The 18687-nt window shown below is 33.3% G+C and overlaps 2 protein-coding genes across 5 annotated transcripts; one reads left to right on the top strand and one right to left on the bottom strand.

The window, feature by feature from the left end:
• Window positions 1-6184: 6184 nt before the first annotated feature.
• On the top strand, window positions 6185-9679 carry LOC110628290. The gene is made up of 6 exons (XM_021774891.2): window positions 6185-6453; window positions 7181-7318; window positions 7409-7561; window positions 7932-8054; window positions 8263-8406; window positions 9115-9679. The coding sequence occupies exons 2-6, from the start codon at window positions 7187-7189 to the stop codon at window positions 9562-9564; spliced, it is 1002 nt and encodes a 333-aa protein (XP_021630583.1). The 5' UTR covers window positions 6185-6453; window positions 7181-7186; the 3' UTR covers window positions 9565-9679.
• Window positions 9680-10373: 694 nt separating this feature from the next.
• On the bottom strand, window positions 10374-16834 carry LOC110628289 (pantothenate kinase 1). Of its 4 annotated transcripts, none has more exons than XM_021774890.2 (13): window positions 16338-16834; window positions 16137-16262; window positions 15806-16020; window positions 15117-15300; window positions 14602-14808; window positions 13828-13874; window positions 13517-13633; window positions 12325-12444; window positions 12142-12236; window positions 11953-12046; window positions 11668-11799; window positions 11045-11157; window positions 10374-10847 (listed from the first exon to the last, which is right to left on the bottom strand). In XM_021774890.2, exons 4-13 carry the CDS (start codon window positions 15202-15204, stop codon window positions 10643-10645), a joined length of 1218 nt encoding a protein of 405 aa, XP_021630582.1. In that variant the 5' UTR covers window positions 15205-15300; window positions 15806-16020; window positions 16137-16262; window positions 16338-16834; the 3' UTR covers window positions 10374-10642. The 4 variants fall into 4 exon arrangements, with proteins under 4 accessions (XP_021630582.1, XP_043804958.1, XP_043804957.1 ...); XM_043949023.1 differs by having other exon boundaries at window positions 16164-16262; XM_043949022.1 differs by having other exon boundaries at window positions 16411-16834.
• Between the last annotated feature and the right edge of the window lie 1853 nt (window positions 16835-18687).

Raw genomic sequence — 18687 nt, 5'->3', positions numbered from 1 at the left:
TTTGAAATTTTTTGTTTTTTCGAAATCAGGATAAAAATTGACTCTACTGTACTTTAAAAGTGCGGTAAAACTTACCGCACTAGAGTGCGTTAGAAAAGAATAAATTAAAAAAAATTACATTACCGCATTTGTGCATTTGAAGTGCGGTATGGTATTCCGCATTTTGAATTTTAATTTTAATTTAATTAATATTATATTATATTTTATTAATTTTATTAATTTAATTATTTATTAAATTTATATAAATATAATTATAAAAATTATATTAATATTAATATAATTTATTTTAAATTATTAGTAATGTATTATTATATTTATCAATTTATTTATTAATTATATAATTTAATTAATTGTATATTAAATTTATATAAATATCATTCTAAAAATTATATTAATATTATTATAAATATTAATTATTTTAATTTATTTATAATAAGATATTATATCTTTCATATTTATTATTCTATTTTATTATTTTTATTATAATTAATTTATAAATATTTAATTCTTGAAACACTAATAGGTTTTAGAATTTTTTTTAAACTTTGAAATAATAAAAAGTCTGAAATTTCTTTCTAGGTGTCATTAATTGTATAATTTTTTAGATTTTTTATAATAATAAAAATAATAAAATAAAATAAAAAATATAAAAAATATAATGTTATATTATAAATAAATTAAAATAATTAACATTTATAATAATATTAATATAATTTTTATAATTATATTTATATAAATTTAATATACAATTAAATAAATTAAATTAATAAAATATAATATAATATTAATTAAATTAAAATTAAAATTTAAAATGTGGAATACCGCACCTTAAATGCACATTACTGCACTTTTCAAGTGCGGTAATATAATTTTTTTTAATTTATTTTTTTTACTGTATTCTAAGAGTGCGGTAGGCTCTATTGCGCTTTTAAAATGCGGTAGAATTAATTTTCATCCTAGTTTCAAAAAAAAAATTTTCCGAACCAAGGTTTGAGATTTTTTTTTTCAACTTGAAACAGTAAAAAGCCCAAGATTTGGAGACTTCAACTTTCATGCACTTAAACACATGTATGACAAGTGTTTAGTTCAAAACATACCTGTTGTGCTTTCCACAATTGAAGTGTGTGATGTGTGATGTGTGATGTGTGTCAATTTGGAAAGCAAACCAGAATTTCTTTTCCTATTAATCAATCATGGAGGGCAGTAGAGAAGTTGCAGTTTGTTCACAGTGATGTTTGTGGTCCCATGAGTTCTCCTTTACTCAATGGGAGCAAGTACTTTGTCCTTTTCATTGATAATTTTTCCAGGTTCTGTTGGGTGTATTTCTTGCAATAAAAATAATAAGTGCTACGAATGTTTCAAAAGTTCAAAACTGCAGCTGAGAATCAATGCAACTCAAAAATCAAAATACTCAGAACTGATAATGGAACTGAGTATGCTAACAAGAATTTCAGTAAAGTTTGTGAAGAGGCAGGAATTCAGCATCAATTTACAACTAGTTACACTCCACAGCAGAATGGAGTAAGTGAGAGAAAAAAAAAAGACTGTTATGGAGATGGCTAGATGCTTAATGTTTGAAAAAAAAATTACCAAAAAAATTCTAGGCTGAGGCAGTAAATACATCAGTCTATCTATTTAATAGACTACCAACGAAGGCTTTAAAAGAACAAACTCCTTTTGAAGCCTGGTTTGGAGTTAAACCTTGCATTGAACATTTAAAAGTCTTTGGGAGCATATGCTATGCTCATATTCCGGCTGTGAAAAGAGATAAGTTGGATCACAAGTCTGAGGTTGGAATTTTTCTGGGCTATGGCAGCAATGTAAAAGGATATAGGGTGTTCAACATGGAGACAAAGAGTGTAATAGTTTGTAGAGATCTGAAAGTGGATGAAGAAGCTTACTGGGATTGAGAAAAGGCACAAGTGGAACTTATGAACAATAATCAAATTCAGAGGGTTGATTCTCTCAATCAAGAACCAGCTCATGAACAAGAAGATGTAGATTATGGAAGTGACACAGATTCAGATTTTGCAGTTAGAGGTACCAGGTCTCTAGAAGAAATTTATGAGAGGTCTAATATAGCCTTGTTGGAGCCAACAAGTCTAGAAGAGGCAATGCAATCTCCAAATTGGATGAATGCAATGCAAGGAGAGCTGAAAACGATCAATAAAAATGAAATGTGGAACTTGGTTGACAGACCAAGAAACAAGAAGGTAATTGGTGTAAAGTGGGTTTATAGAACCAAACTCAACTCAGATGATTCTATAAATAAGCACAAAGCAAGATTAGTTGTGAAAGGCTATTCACAACAGTTTAGAGTGGATTACACAGATACCTTTGCTCCAGTAGCAAGGTATGATACAATAAGGCTTCTTATTGCCTTGGCTGCTAAAAAATGTTGGAAGATTTATCAGCTTGATGTGAAATCTGCATTTCTAAATGGTCATCTACAAGAGGAGATTTTTATAGAGCAACCACCTGGTTTCATTAAGAAGGGACAAAAAGATAAAGTTTTCTTCTTCAAGAAAGGTTTATATGGGTTGAAACAGGCCCCTAGAGCCTGGTACAGCAGAATGGATGATCATTTATTGAAATTGTGTTTTACAAGAAGTTCTAGTGAAGCTACTTTGTATGTTAAAGCTGAGAATGAAGATTTGCTAATTGTTTCCTTGTATGTGGATGACCTTTTGATCACAGAAAATAACAATGAGTTGGTACAACAATTCAAGAATGAAATGTAGTGTGTATTTGAGATGACTGATCTTGGAGAAATGACCTTCTTCCTTGGATTGGAGGTTCATCAAACAAGTCATGGAACCTTCATTTGTCAAGAAAAATATGCAAATGAAGTACTGATAAGCGGTTGTCGAAACCGTAAAAAATAACCTATTATCAATCACAAATAAATTTGTAAATAGTGGCAATAGGGTCGAACCACAGGGAATTGACACCAAGTATCTTCCTAATAATGACTAAGGCAAGTAATAACAAGTAAGTAAAAGAGGGGGGTTTGTTTTGATGAGTTAAAATCTAAAAGCAAAAGAGAACAATAATTTAATTGAAAAGGAATTTCAATGAGAAAGAGATTCTAGCTGAAGTGTGAGTCTGATTCAGTTTGTTCAGAATTGATCATTGATTATTAAAGACTCCTATTTGATTTCAATAAATCAGTTTTGGTTGTGGAAGACGCTTCTCACAATCCAAATTCCTCCTTAGTTCTAGTTTGATTAGGAAACGTTCGCTAATCAAACACTGATCAACAAGTTGCCAAAGAACGTCTTTGGGGCATTTAGCATCGAACAACCGTTGATCGCATTAAGACTTAGAGAAACCCAATTCTACCCTTGCCAACCGCGTGGTCAAGGCTAGGTTATGCAATTGATTATATTTATGTTCAAACAATTTAAGCAATTACGGACCTAAATCATTCAAACAATTTATCACTTAAGCAATTTAAAAGCAATGGGCCCTTATTGATTCTAAAAGCAAAGTAATAATTATGGAAAAGATCAGATTGCATAAATATTGAAATAAACAAGAGTTCAACAATGGAGTATTAAACCTCCCAATTCATCGCAAATCTGAATATTCTCAACTTCAACTAGAAAAGATGAAAATTAGCCACACATGGTAGACTAAATACACAAAAGATGAAAAAGAAAAGAAAAGGGAAGAAACTGCAGAATTTCTGGAGGGTTTCTGACGAGTTGAGTTGCTGATCTCAAGATGCTTTTGCTGGTTTGGAGGCTCTCCTTTTATAGCTGAAGAATTCTATCTATCTAGGGTTTTGAAATCCCTTTTTGATTTGGTGTTTGACTCCTCTTTTGATGTTGAATTTAATTGCAATTGGAATTCCTTGGATGAGAAGCTCTTTCGTGGCTCTTGGTTTTATGTTGGTAGTGATTGGGTTGGATTTGGACATCTGAAAATTCGGATTTCTGTTTTCTGCCCAATTTCCCGCTCTGCTGTCAGTTTCTGCTGTCAAAGTGATTTGCCCGGTGATTTGACCAGTTTCTTCAAGTGATTGGGTCAGTGATTTGCCCAATCACTTTTCTGTGAGTCAGTCCAGTTTTCTGCTCTCTGTCTTCTGCGAGTGATTTGGCCAGTGTCTTCGAGTGTCTTGGGCAAATCACTGTCCATATCACTTCTGCCTGTGATTTGAGTGTTTTGGGCAAATCACTGACCCAATCACTTTTCTGTCAATTTTCTGCACTTTTTCTCCAATTTTCTAATTTCTTCCTTTTCTGTAAAAATAAGATAAAAACCATAAATTAAACTAAAAAATGTGTAAATAAGCAATAAAAAGGATAATAAAAATGCGGCTAATTTATGCTTGATCAAGTACTTAAGAAGTTTGGGATGAAAAATTACAGTAGTGTCAACACTCCTTTGGCCCAAAATGAGAAATTGAGCAAGGAAAATGATTCAGAAAAAATAGATTCAGGAATTTACAGAAGTGTAATTGGATATTTATTGTATTTACCAGCTTCCAGACTTGATATTATGTTTGTAACCAGCCTATTATCTAGGTTCATGCATAATCCTAGCCAAAGACACTTCAAGGCTGCAAAAAGGGTTCTCAGGTATGTGAAGGGAACCAGTAATTTGGGCATTTGGTTCAAGGCTGGTCAAGAAGTGAAGCTTATTGGGTATACAGACAGTGATTGGGGAGACTTAGTTGATAAAATGAAGAGCACCTCAGGATTCATGTTCTCTATTGGTTCAGGAGCTGTTAGCTAGAGTTCAAGAAAGCATGAAGTGGTAGCTCAATATATTTCTGTTGCTGCTACCGTGAATCAGGCCATTTGGCTTAAAAAGATTATGAAAGATTTGAAGCAGGAACAAAGGAAAGCTACTGTGATCTGTGATCTTTTGTGATAATCAATCAGCTATAGCAATGACAAAAAACCCAGTTTTTTCATGGTAGAATCAAACATATCAAAATCAAATTTCATTTTATTAGAGAAGCAAAGAAAGAAGAAGAAGAAGTGAAACTCACTCATTGTGATTCTGAAGTTCAAGTTGCTGATATCTTAACCAAAGAATTGCCTAAAATCAGATTTGAAACATTGACGAGGAGCCTTGGTGCTTCCAACAAAAATGTCAAGAGGAGTGAAAATGGCAGTGACATTTTTGCTGCTGTAAGTATCAGAAAATTATGTCTTTTCTTTTTTTATTTATTATCTTTGCTTTACTTGTAATCTTAGCTTAGTATGGTATGGTGAAATATAGCCTAAGTGTTGTTTAAGTGAAAATATACTCGCTAAATATGAAAAAATTACTGTCTGCTATAATATTTTAATATGTAATTAGCAGCTTTTTGCATTTGCTTAAATATCTATAACTTTATGACAATGAATAGATTTTTCTCTTCATTTCTCTTCTTTGTACAAAAACCAACAGATTCACACCTAGAAATTGGCAAACAGATCGCACAATTGGCATTAAGAAACGAAGCAATATTAGCTGAAAATGGCACCCAGAGGCTATAGGGACATCCAGCCCTCGCCTTCAACCTCAAGAGAATCTCCACATTAGTAATGGTGGACTTCGAAGGTTCAGTAGATCAGAGGATTGCAGCCACGGTCACATGGCCAGGACCTAGATTTCTTAGCCAGAATAAGAGTTTCAACTAACAAGGCCAGTGTAGTGTTTCATCATTTATTGGGGATGAAGCCTCTGCCCAAACTGTAATTGTCGCCACCTATGGTCCATCAAGGAGAAGACATTCCGTCATATGCCATAAGAAAGTCCACATAGAAAGAAGAGAAAGCGTAACAAAAGAGGCATCAGTACTTTAGGTCTTATGAAGGATGAAGGAGAGGACGCTGAAAGTAAACTATTGAAGGAAGAGGAGCTAATATAAATCCATGTTATTTTATTATAAAATTATTTTTAATTTTATTTTATTATAAAACTATTTTTAATCTGTAATTAAGACGGTTTAATTTCCTGCTGATTTTTTGTTTGCCAAATTTCTTGCTCATTGTGTTTGCTGCAACTGTGAAAACGAAATTGCTTATTAGAAACCCAATTTTCAAATGGTGTAATTTTCTAAATGCTGCCCATGAATAGAGAAAAGATTTGGACAAATCAAAAATAAGAAATCAAACAAGGAAAGAAAATCAATAACGGTCTTGACAATACCAGCTTTACCCGGAACTTACAACAGTTCCACGTGTAGGGATACGATACATCCATGTGAGAAAAACATTGCCATCAGATTTTGCCATCCTACGCTCTGTAAACTTCGGAGGTCGATCGTCATAAAGGAAAGCTTTTTAGACTTTGCTCCTTTAAACCGCTCTTTATATTTTCCCATTTACACGATCCGCAATTGCGTTTCCATCACGTGCTGCTTAACCTCTGAATTATCAACAAGGAAATTAAGGAGGGAGGGAGTCAGGAGATCCCATAGTTTAAACGATATTCTTGTGGTTTTAGATCCCATCTGTAAGTTAATCTATTCTCTCGACATTATTAAATTTCTGCTGCTCTTCTAATTCTTGCTCTTTTTGTTCTTTTCGGGGTTGTTGGGATTTTTATTCTCTGGTCTGTTTCTTTCATGAGTCTGTTGTGATTGATTGTGGTTGTTAAAGTTATTGTCTTGATTTTGGTGCCAGCTTGGAGGATGATTTGATTGCTTAGTGCTTTTAAATGACTTGCATTTGTTTGTTTTTTTGAATATATTTGCCTGGGTTTTAATATAAAGCTCTAAAGCATAATTGGGTTTCAGTGATATGTGATTAAGGACTGCTAGAGTTCTATTGCTTGCTTGCTTGATTTGAAATTAGAGATTACACTGTTATAATTTGATTAGAGTTTCTTACATGTCTGTCTAATTGCTGTTTTATAAAATTCTGGTTAACTGGGTGTTGTTTGTTACACCATTTACTTGATTAAGCTGTTCGTATATTCTAAATAGTTTATTTTTTAACTTTACTTACATTTCTGGTACCCAATGGAATTTTGTTGTTCTGCAATCCAATTGGCCATTTTCACTGGTATCTCAGCGCATGATTTTCCTCATCAGCATAAGCCAATCTTAGATGTTTGTATATAATGTATTCTGTCCTCCATAATACATCTGCTCTCATCAAAATGTTTTGGAAGTTTGAGTAGCATAGATGTATAATAAATCTATTTATAGCATAAGCACTCCCATTTGCATTCATTTCAGGCTTTAATGTGTGAGACTGATGTAAAAGGGACAAGAATGGAAGCCCCCAACACCAACAGCATGAAACACGGAACACACAAGGCATTTGATCCATCATTTTTTGTACAGCTACCAAACAAGCTTCAGAATTGTTTAAAGGTTTTGTACTTTTTATTATGGGACTATATATAATAAATTATTGACTGTGGGAGATAGAGGAGAAAAGTGAAATTCAATTTTTTGTTACAGTCACAGCTCAGGAAGTTAGCAAAAGATAAAGAGGAAGTACCCGTAGTGAGGAAGGAAGAAGGATCATCTGCTGCTTTGAGGATTGATCTTGAGAGGCAGTTACAAACTTGGAGACAAAATCCTTCCTGGGTTGATCAGCCTCCAGAAATAAAGGTAAGGGAGAGTTAAGTGGAGAAATAGATGCTATTTTCTGTGGACTTTATTTACTTAGGACTGGTGATAATTGGCTTGGAATATAAATCTATAATAAGAGAAAGAGCACTTGAAACTATTTAGGTGGATCATGATCTTCTTCAAGGACTCTCATACACTTTCCTCTCAGTACTAGCACTTCTCATTACTTTTGCATGGAGGGTTTTGATGCACGATGTTGTGTGTTATATATTTATGTTGTTATGTATGCTCAACTTAATAGCTCCCAAGTCACTGGGCTGAGGGAAAAGTAATAGCTGGAAAACATGTCGCTTATTTTCTAGAGATGATTTTATCGCTATATGCTTGGAGTTGATATTATTCTTGGCAGGTCACTGTACCAAAAGGTTCTCTCTGCAACATCAATGTGAATGTTAACGTTGGGCTGCCTCCAGATGCAGTGTATGATATTGTGACTGACCCTGACAATAGGAGAGTTTTCAAAAACATCAAGGTAAAGCTGAATGTTTGATTATCTATTATTTCTTCTCAATTAACAAATGTGATTCCTCAGAGAGCTTATTAGGTAGTCAAAGTTATAAATTAACTTGTTTATATTTCACAATACTTGTTCTTGTGACTATTTTTTCTTATTTGAAAGTTTTAGCATTTCATCAAAATTTCTATTTAGATTGGAGGGGGGAAATCTACTTTCTGTGCAGGAAGTGATATCAAGGAAAGTTCTGCTTGATGAAGGTCCAAGGCAGTTGGTTGAAGTGGAACAAGCAGCTATATGGAGATTTCTGTGGTGGTCTGGGACCATTTCAGTCCATGTTTTAGTTGATCAGAACAGAGAAGATCTGATGGTAAAGGATTTATGTTTATCTTTGTATTATTACGATTGTTGTTACAACTAATATGAAATCTATGTTTAACCCAGCTCACTGAAGAAAGCTCATTTACATTGCCTATTATGTTAGTGCCATATGTTCAAATACTTTCTTAACCTAAGAAGCACATCTCTTATTTATCTCTGATGTTGCAATGCTAAGAGGCAAGGGTGTGTATTAGAAAAGATTCAGTGCAAATTGAAATTATTATATTGGATTAACTTAACCCTTTGAGTTATATTGTCTGCATTTTGTTTGGCTTCCTGTTCCTGACAAAAAATTCTGAAATCATTCAATATAATTTACTAGTTTTGTGGTCCTTTTGTTAAATCAAACCTATAAATTCATTGCCTAGGAAACTGATACATCTATTCTTTTGGGATTTAATTTCCAAAAATGAGGCTGGCTGAACATACCTCTCCCTAAAGCTCCTATAATTCTACTTGATTGGGGTATCTTACCTTGTATATTAGCTCTTCCAATGGCATTAATATTTGATTTTCTTCCTATGCTCATCTTTTACCGTTGATCTGGAATTGTGATGTAAAAATTCTTTAGCTCAAGGTCTTATCCATGGATCACATATTGGCATATTTATCCTGTATCACCTTGTTTATGATAAGCACATAAAAAGGCATCCAAGCAGATTGATGGTTCTCTCATATCTGATGATTTGCTTGACAGATGAAATTCAAGCAAGTGAAAACTGGGTTCATGAAAAAATTTGAAGGATGCTGGAGAGTAGAATCCCTGTTCATTGATGAATCTCTCTGCCATCCATTCAAACCTAAAACATGGGCAGAATATTATTCATGTACAGGACACAAAGGAAGAATAGGATCAAAGGTGAGCTTGGAGCAGATAATCCAGCCAACACTAGTTCCACCACCACCCATTTCCTGGTACCTAAGGGGAATCACCACAAAGACTACTGAAATGATTGTAAATGATCTGATTGCTGAAGCTGCCAGAATCAGAGGGGATTTTAGTACTGCAGGGCCCAAAGGATCTGAAACATCTCAGAACTTTGATGATGAGCACCAAAATGACAAGTCATGTGATATTAAAGAGAGATGGGCACAGCATAGGAGAAATGCAAAGAAGCATCATAGAAGATTGTTGACAGCTGAATGATCTAATTAAATGTTAGGTTTTATTCTGTATTCCTGTTGTATTTCTTGTAATATGGAACTGCATAGCAGTACTTCTAAGTATTTATCTATATAAAGATTGTGATTCTTTTCCACCACTCTTCAGCTGTTAGGTTGTGTCGATTAATCGTAATCCCAGTATCAGCACTTTCTGCTGCTCTATTGCTCTATTTGGATATGGCGTTCACAAGCAATTTGTCAACTTTTTTCTTTACTGATTACTGTTTCATTTGCTGTGTATCTTATTAAAAGATGGTTAGCATTTGGGTTGCTTAATATGCTTGAAAATCTGTCATTCAGGATCGCCTGTCAATACCCAGCTGCTTGCTGTCCCAATTGGATGATGGCAGACGACACTCCTGATTTCTGCTTCCCACTGTGAAGACTAGAGACTTTTTTTTATTGCACCCTACAACCAAATCACGTGCCAAATACATGCCGCCTTCATGCATGAGAAGATGACAAAAAACCTGTTGGAGACTTCTAAGTGACAGCACTTGCAGTTGCTTGTTTCTCAGGTAATAAGATACAAATCTTTGCAGAAACCCAACCATCCCTAACCTGATGATAGTTTCCTTTACATTCAAGTACATTCGGCCTCAGTAACTGGAGATTATAATTTTGTTAGATTGGTATATTACTATAACACGACTTATAAAATTGAAATATACAACAGTGCTGGCATATTATTTGGAAATTATAACAATTCAAATTGAACAAATGGATTATAAGCGAAAGGGTATGTCTTATGAGCTTTTCAATTGGATTATAAGCTCATCATGAGCTTAAAAATGGAGAAAAATAATATGCTTTTAAATTACAATAACATCTAAACATATGTTGCACAAGCAATCAGATGAATCAGGTAAAGAAACAAGGGTTTATTTTGATGACTTGATCCTCTTTTATGCTTCCAATACTTCATATCTTAGTCCTATGATATTTCTTACAATTATTGGTCTTGGCACGTCTATGTTACAGATTCTACAGATTTCTGTAACTTGCACATGAGGCACCAACAAGGTCGTATTGATACCTAAGTAAAAAAACAACTGCCTGTTTTAAGCAGCATAGACACTGCACTCCATACTTTCTTTATCTGCATTTAGTGGGTTATAGTTTGGATCTGCAGCATACGATGCAGCGAGTGGGATTTGCATGGATTGATTATGCGCCAATTTATTCTTTGGATAGCTCATGTATGCACCTATAGCTCCCAGAAACCCTTCATGCCGCAAAAACATTGCTTTTGCCTCTCCTTTAGACCTTAGCAAATCCAAAGGAAAATGGAAATGGTTAAGCATTCTTAGAAGGAACTCATGAGAGCAGCAGGGAAAAAACAAGTCTATATATATATATATATATAGAAAATGCATCAAACTCCTAAGAGAAGGGAACGCACGGAAACTTCAGGATGTTTCCATATTAGATGTCAACGCAAGGAACGGAGACCCAGAAATTACCAGAAATGAACTGCAACTGAAATTGTGTCCATGGTGTGAGGTTGATCCTGTATGAAAAATCCTCCAAAAAATATCCTCTTGAGCCCGAATTGAAGCGCATTCAAGTGAGAGATCTAGAGGCAGAGAGATAAAAATAGGGTATGAGAAACAGTATGCAAATCCTACTAATTTGATTGACTGCTGGTCATCACAGAAGTGATAGCATATCAAGCACTGCATAAAGCAAAATATGCACAAATGACAAATTTTAGACTAAAAGAAAAAGATGCAAAAAAATAAATGTTGATGTGGAACTGCTTCGACCATTGATTTTCATTCTTCCAGAAAGAGCTCACCACGTTTCATGTTTGGATTGTTATAGTTGTGATTGTATAAATAGATAATTGAGATGTAAATTGGATGGCAATCAAATCATACAAAGAATTCTTCCCTCTCTAAATTCTCTCTTTTCCTTTCCCCATCTCTTCCTTTCCTTCTTCTCCTTCTGTTCTTCTTTCCCTCTCCCCCTTCTATTTCCATCTCCCCTTTCCTCTGTTTTCTGTCTAATTATGGCTCTTCCATAACACTTGACAACATAATATTCAATCTGCTGCATACAAGAGACCAGTCAAACTGAAAATTACCTGCCCAATATTATATGAAATCATTCTAAGAAGAGACTGAGCTATGTCTTCAGGTTTGTAATCTTCAAGCTCTTTATTATTAGAAACAGCCTTCCCAAAGCTGGATGCAATAGTTGTTGACGAAAGGCCAATCTGTCATCATAGTTAAACAAATGACGCAGTTAGGCATTATAAGATGCAAATTGACAAGGAAAGCAGGAGATTGTAGTAATCCTGAGTGAATACATCAAAATGATGAACAAAAATATATGAAGCAGCAATGACTCATCATCCCAAAGTTCATACCTTTGAATAATCCATTCCACCATTGATGTCTCCAACAAGCATGTCTATTACCCGATTATTTCCCCGATGACTTAGCTCCAACAACTCATCAAAACTAAGAAAACGTTTACATCACCTTAATGAGGAACTATCAAACCACATAATGAGAGAATATTAAATTATGCAAAGTAGAAAATAGAAACAAATTACCTCTTACATTTTGTTAATAACCTTCCCAAACCCCAGAAGGTGCCACCTCCAACATTTGTTCCGCTAACTCGCTCAAATTTATCTTCTCCATCCACCTATAAAACCACAATATAGAAAGGTTGAAAGTTTAGATATACAAAACAAATCCTTGTGAATGAAACTAATCTAATCTGATAAGAATACCTTAATCATGCTAACACCAGATCCTATATTCACGAGTAGATATGGGTACAGATTACTTTGGTCAATCTGCACAAAGTGCTTCTTACCATCCATGTATGTGTAAGCTTCATGGTGAAATGCCTACTCAAAACACAATCGCTATGTAGGTTAAACATTTGTCAGATAAACAAGAAACTACTGGGAAATGTGACAACAAAAATAATAAGGTTCATTCAGATAGGCTTGAATTTACATTTCTAGAGGAAAATCATAAAAAAGACATTAATGTCAAATTCAAACACCCCTTCTTTTCAATTTGCATCCAAATGAATCCTAAGAAAAAATTAAAATACAATAGTGATGTATGCATGTAGTACAGGGCAAGAACATCATCCTCCCACCACCGACACGTGAATGCCCAAAGAACCTTTCCTTTTTACTTGAAGAGTGAAGGAGAAGTAGAGCACAGATACAGTGATAAAATTTCTAAAGCCAACTGTGTTATACCATTAGCACCTTATTTAACTATTATTTTAGATGCATGGATAACGAAAAAGAAACAAAAGTTGGAGGTTTTTTAATCAATTTTGACAATGAATATATGAACAATACTGTATGAACATTACTTGCTTTATCCTCTCTGAAGGATAAGACAAATGCTATACGACGAATAAACTACCCTATCAATTTTGACTAAAATAAACAATAAACTACCTTATGAAATTGTCACCTAATGTATAATGCAAATTGAAGATTATTATTCTTCCATTGCTTCAATAGCTTTCGGGAACAGCATGTATTAATGACATTCAAACCTATTGTTCAATTAGAAAATTGATTCAATGCTCAGTCATGGAGTCGCATATTCCCGGAATGCTGCTCAAGTAATATCCTTGGATTGCAAACATGAAATGTAAACATGTTTTTACCAAAAGAAAGAAAATTTTAAAATAAAAATACTACAGAAGACATATACAATCTACAAGACATTATCAACAAAAAGAAAAAAAAAAACAAAAATTACAAACAAAAAGCTCTATGCAATACATGCAGACTCGTATATTTATGTGGATGTACAATTGGACCTAACAAGAAACAGAAGTGTCAAGATAGATACAGGGCAGGAAACTCTGTCACACCAAAGGACTTCATAAGATTCAAAGTAAATGTACCAACTTGCCCATACCAAATGTATGTGGCTTTAACATCTCACCTTAAGCAAAAAAGTTGCTCCTGCCACAAGACAATCCATTTCATCTTCTTTGTCAAGATCAATCCCAAGCTTTTCCTTGAAAAGCTCAGCAAACTTGTTTGCCCCACCACCAGTGGCCTTCACACAAATAGAAGTAGTCAAAAGATTTGCACTATTTTAACTAGATGCCATAAGCTCGAATGTTGCTAAAAAGTACATTCATTTCTTAATCATTATATTTGTTTAAATTATGACAGCAAGGTCTAGACTCTAACTTCTAGTCATTCAACTTCAGAAATCACAGTTTGCCAACAAGTAAAAATTAATCGTACCTTAATTAAGTTCTTGTCCTTGGCAAGATTTTCATGATGCTGGAAACCTGAGTTTATCTCCATTTATAAGCAAATGAACAGCAGCAGACAAAAAAAAAAGTACATATGAAGCAACTCTAATAATGATTATACACCCAGCTATTGGATTTTTTTTTTAAATTAAAGCTTCAAATAATTGTTTAAAGTTGTTATTTTTTTTTAAATCAGAGCATGCACTTTTCTAAAATAGTACTCCCTTAACATATAAACACACACTGGCATACAAATTAACAAAAATACATTTACATGAAATGGCTCCTCAATCCTCATGCTGATTCCTAATTCTCTAAAAAAATGTCACAAACTGGTTTGAAATATATTTTTTACTTGTGTGATTTAAAAATCCACCCTTTCTTGGTAGCTCCAGAATGCTGGAACTCCCTTTGTCATATAAAAAATTATGTTTGTATTAATCCAAAAGCAGCCCAAAGCAACCAAACAAAAGTCCTAATTCACTAGACGGACTCAATGAAGCTTGTTTTCCAACTAAACAAGCTAATCTCAAGCTCAACAGTAAGGTTGACAACATAGCCGTTCACAACCAACACAAATTCAGAGCTAGATTAATAAAATAGAAATCTAGAATGATGCAACTCTGAAGCAGATCCAGTGAATGCATTGTTCTACTGAACCAGCAAATTTGAGTACAAGAACAAACTTGAATGCAACAAAGTCATCAGCTAGGAAATCCATCCAGAGTCGCAATAAATAGAAACCCATAAAGAAAATACATACCACCCAGGTGAAGTTTCCTGGAACTGATAAACTCCAAACAATCATTGATGTTGCTCGTCTCAAACTTCGCAAAATGGAGTCTTCCTTCAAGAATAGGATGCTTGTCACCTTTGAAAACTCCAAGCGTATCATTTGCAGAGCTCTCCCCTTCACGATCAGTACAATCATCTCTACTTACGGAGAAATAAACCACCTTGATCAGAGATCCTGGAAGCGAGAATTTGTTATCATAGTGAGCAAACCATGATTAAAAAATAATCATTTAAGCAAGAGTACTGCATTTTCATGTCACTCAAATGCTTCTCCTCATATTCCAACTGATTGAATTTTAAAAATGGAACCAATTGAAAAAAGCCATAAAAGACAAAATTCAAAATAGAGACTAAAGTAATGTGAGTGATTGTTTAAGAAACCCAAATTCCAAGCAATAGAAAATTTAAAAAGCAAACAGAAGTGCATCAAACTTGAACTGAAGAATAAAAATTATAACAGAGATGTTAGAGCTGCAAGATCACCTCCAATATCGAGAGCCAAATGAGATATTTGACCAAGGGATTGTCTGGGTTCTGAAATCACTTCAATTTGATTTTGTCTTGGATCCATTTTCCTCCACTTCCCTGCAAAGAATTTGAGCTGAGTCTTTTCTGAGTATCAGATAGACTTGTTGTCCAGAAACTAAGATTATTCTTCTTCCAGCACCTATATAAATGGAGGATTATTATTCGCAGAAGTCAGTGTCTTTGGCAAGAAGACAGTTGCGTGGATTCAATATAGAAAGACAACTCCTGGAAAATTGCTGTTTTTTTTTTGTCCCGCCTGCAAATTTCTTTTCTTTTAATTTTTTTTTATTGCTTTCCGTGCCTTTTTCTCCTTTGACTTTTCTAAATTTATTAATTACTAAATAAAAATTAAATTCATTAGTTTTTTTTTATATATAGAATACGAAGGTAAATATTTTAAAAATAATTAGTAAGAGATTAAATTCATTAGTTTGTTAATTATCTCTGCAGCTGCTTTAATAATAATAAAATTTACAGTGATTACTTGTAATATAAAATTTCTATAATAACTTTAGAGTTTTTTTTTTTTTTTGGGTATAATCGAGTATGTAACTCTAAGACTAAGCCTTTTTAATGAAATTATCAATCTTAGAAAAAAAAAAGGAAATTTACAGTGATTCTATTGTGTGTATTTATTTTATTACAGGGATGTAGGAAATGGTAGATTCAGCCTTGAGAAAGTCTCTTCTTCTGCTGCTACTGAGTTTTCAGCCTTGAGAAAGTCTCTTCTTCTGCTGGTACTGAGTTTTCAGCTTTCAAATCTGCAAGCGACTCGTCGTTGTGTATATCCCACCATTTTTTCACTACCATCTTGATGTCCTCCCTCTCCATGTTAGCTTCCTTCCCATGGTTTTGAGCCCTATATATACATAATTTTCTCTTAATGTAGATTAATTGAAGAACAAAACCCACTGCCACTAAGCATAAAATTAACCATAAGAATTGAATTAAAAGGTATAAAATCATGATACTAACAGCAGCACAGTAATGGGCCACCCTGACCTGTTCGACCTCCACGTTCTCAGGATGGCGCCGCCACAACATGGCTAAAACCTGAGGAAGTGGCTTGTAAATCTTCTCGAAGAACATATTCAAGAAATCCTGTTATTTTAATTTATTCCATCAAAAACTATATAATCATAATGCAGCGCTTAGATTATTAGGATGAAAACTGACTTGCTCTGCAATAGAGTATTGAAGGGTCGAAGATGAACATAGGTCAAGCGGCTAGGCTCGAAGATGAACATACCGGCGTTGAAATACAAGGGAGGAGAAGGGCCTGTCTCTGCAGGCCATTGGACCTTATTAGGGCACTGTTGGCAGTAGCCAATAGAGTATGACTCCATGTTTTCTCACAGAAGCAATCCATCACTGCATAGAAGTAGCCATTTGGTGTCTCGAACAGATGGTCTATATTCTCGAATTGATTTGCAGCCTTGAGACCTCAATTGATTTGGCGATGTTCCTCAGGCACATCAGCCAAGATTGCAACCACAAGAGGTTATGCAGTCTTCACGTTGCGTAAACCTTTAGCCAATCCGACCACCCCTTTGATATAATCGCCATTACCAGCTGATAGAGTTTTTTGCGAGTTCAATGGAGGGTTTTAAAGATAATGGAAAGTTTTATAAGATTTAAAAATTTTTGAATCTATATTTAGAAGAGAGTACTGGATAATCCATCAATTAGCCACGGATTGAACTTACTCGTTATCTTTACGACAATATTATACAGCCACGGATGTGATTAATGAATAGAAATCTGTTGGAATTTTAAATTTGCTCATGATTTATAATTAAGTAAAAGAAAAAAAAAATTGAAGTTATATAATTATTAATAAACTTTCAAATCCATTAGTAATTTATGAGACAACGAAAATTTAGTGTTATTAAGTTTTATCTAATACGTTTTTATACTCGTTTTAATACTTGTAATTTATTTTGTAAATAATAAAATTTTAATTTTTATATAATTTTATATAAAAAAATATAATAAAATTAAAGTTTAAATATATGAATAATAACTTTAAATTTTTTAATCCTAAATAGTAAATTTATATTAATTTTTAACTAAAATTAGTTCTATTGTAATAATTTTAAATTATCATAAGTAATTTTAATAATTTAATTATTTTCATCTTCTTTAACTTTTATATATATATAAAATAATTTTATTAATTTTATTTTAAAAATAAAATAATTTTAATTAATTAGTATTAGATTTAGATAATAAGATTATTTAAATTATAAATTATAATAAAGCTTTTGGTATAATTAGATATTTATTCTTAATTAAAAAAATGGAAGGAGGATGCAAACATGATCCTTCTTGGGAGTTCATACCTCTCTAGTGGCAGGATAGCCATACGACTTAAAACTCATTCCACCATCACCTACTCCAGGGACCCCACACCTTATCATGGCCTTCTAATTTTCCATTTTTAAAAAAATATTATTATTTAATTTTTATAATTTAGTGAAACTAATTATCTATTCTCTTTATTTTAAAAAATATATTAAATATTAATCTCTCTTATTAATTATAAGAATTAAATAATTGTTATTCTGAAATTATATGAATTAAATAGTTATATTTTCAAATTCAAAAAAAAAAGTTATATTTTAAAATTACAAATACTAATTAGAAATAAAGAATTTTTCAGTAATTTCTACATACTAATAGTTTAAATAAACTGAAAAATTAAATGGTTAATGATTTTTACTTCTAAAAATAGTTAATGATTTGAAAAGATATTACTTTTTAATTTATTTTTGAAAATAGAGAAATTAATTAGTTAATTTCATAAAAAACAAGGACTAAATGATAAATTTCCATATAACCTATAATTCTCGCTCTGCTATGCAAATTATCTGCCAAAGGGTACTTGCACGCATATGATTCTTAAATTCTAACATTACTTTCTGGAAGAGCAGGCACAAAAAGTTTTGAAAGTTACAACAGAAACCTAATTGAATAAGAATCTTGCTTTTTCCACTTTAATGGGAAAAGATCCAAGGTAGATTTTCCAGTGGAACACTGAAGTGAAGGAGACATCCAACCAGTGAACATAGTTATCAGATTGTTGGAAATGGATATAATCATCGAGAAATGGAGATGACGTGCTTTTGTAATCATTGAATGTTGCGCTAAAGTTCTCACTAATTGTTATTGCCAGGGACCAGAAAAAAACTGGTGAAAGACAGAAAAGGTCGGGCCGTCGGGGGGCTCCAAGCCACGGGAAATGAAGGACGAGGAGAAAGAAAGCGACCTGGGAGTCGCTCTGTTAATTCACCCATAACCCAGAAAAATTACAGAAGATACACCTTTCCTTATTTTCTTATTTTCTGGATTTTTCAAGTTAATTTCTTTGTTAATTCACCCATAACCCAGTTTTCAAAAGTAGTCGTCAGTGTGTTTGTTACGAAAGGAGTCGTCAGTGTGTTTGTTACAACACAGGGCTGTAGCATGTACGTAGGAGAGGTTTTTCAACTGATACTATTTGTTGCATAATCCTAAACTTGACCCG

The sequence above is a fragment of the Manihot esculenta genome, chromosome 12 (assembly GCF_001659605.2).
Source record: "Manihot esculenta cultivar AM560-2 chromosome 12, M.esculenta_v8, whole genome shotgun sequence".
Lineage (NCBI taxonomy): Eukaryota > Viridiplantae > Streptophyta > Magnoliopsida > Malpighiales > Euphorbiaceae > Manihot > Manihot esculenta.
Note: the sequence above shows the minus strand (reverse complement) of the source record. Positions and strands in the feature narration are given on the sequence as shown.

What these genes read in the sequence shown, in the direction of transcription:
- LOC110628290 (XM_021774891.2), top strand. Translation starts at nt 7,187, where the DNA reads ATGTGTGAGACTGATGTAAAAGGGACAAGAATGGAAGCCCCCAACACC. An exon ending in AGCTTCAGAATTGTTTAAAG is followed by an intron (nt 7,319 to 7,408) that starts GTTTTGTACTTT and finishes TTTTTGTTACAG; the next exon opens with TCACAGCTCAGGAAGTTAGC. An exon ending in GAGTTTTCAAAAACATCAAG is followed by an intron (nt 8,055 to 8,262) that starts GTAAAGCTGAAT and finishes CTTTCTGTGCAG; the next exon opens with GAAGTGATATCAAGGAAAGT.
- LOC110628289 (XM_021774890.2), bottom strand. Translation starts at nt 15,204, where the DNA reads ATGGATCCAAGACAAAATCAAATTGAAGTGATTTCAGAACCCAGACAA. An exon ending in CAGGAAACTTCACCTGGGTG is followed by an intron (nt 13,875 to 14,601) that starts GTATGTATTTTC and finishes AGATAAACTCAG; the next exon opens with GTTTCCAGCATCATGAAAAT. An exon ending in AGGACAAGAACTTAATTAAG is followed by an intron (nt 13,634 to 13,827) that starts GTACGATTAATT and finishes ATTTGTGTGAAG; the next exon opens with GCCACTGGTGGTGGGGCAAA.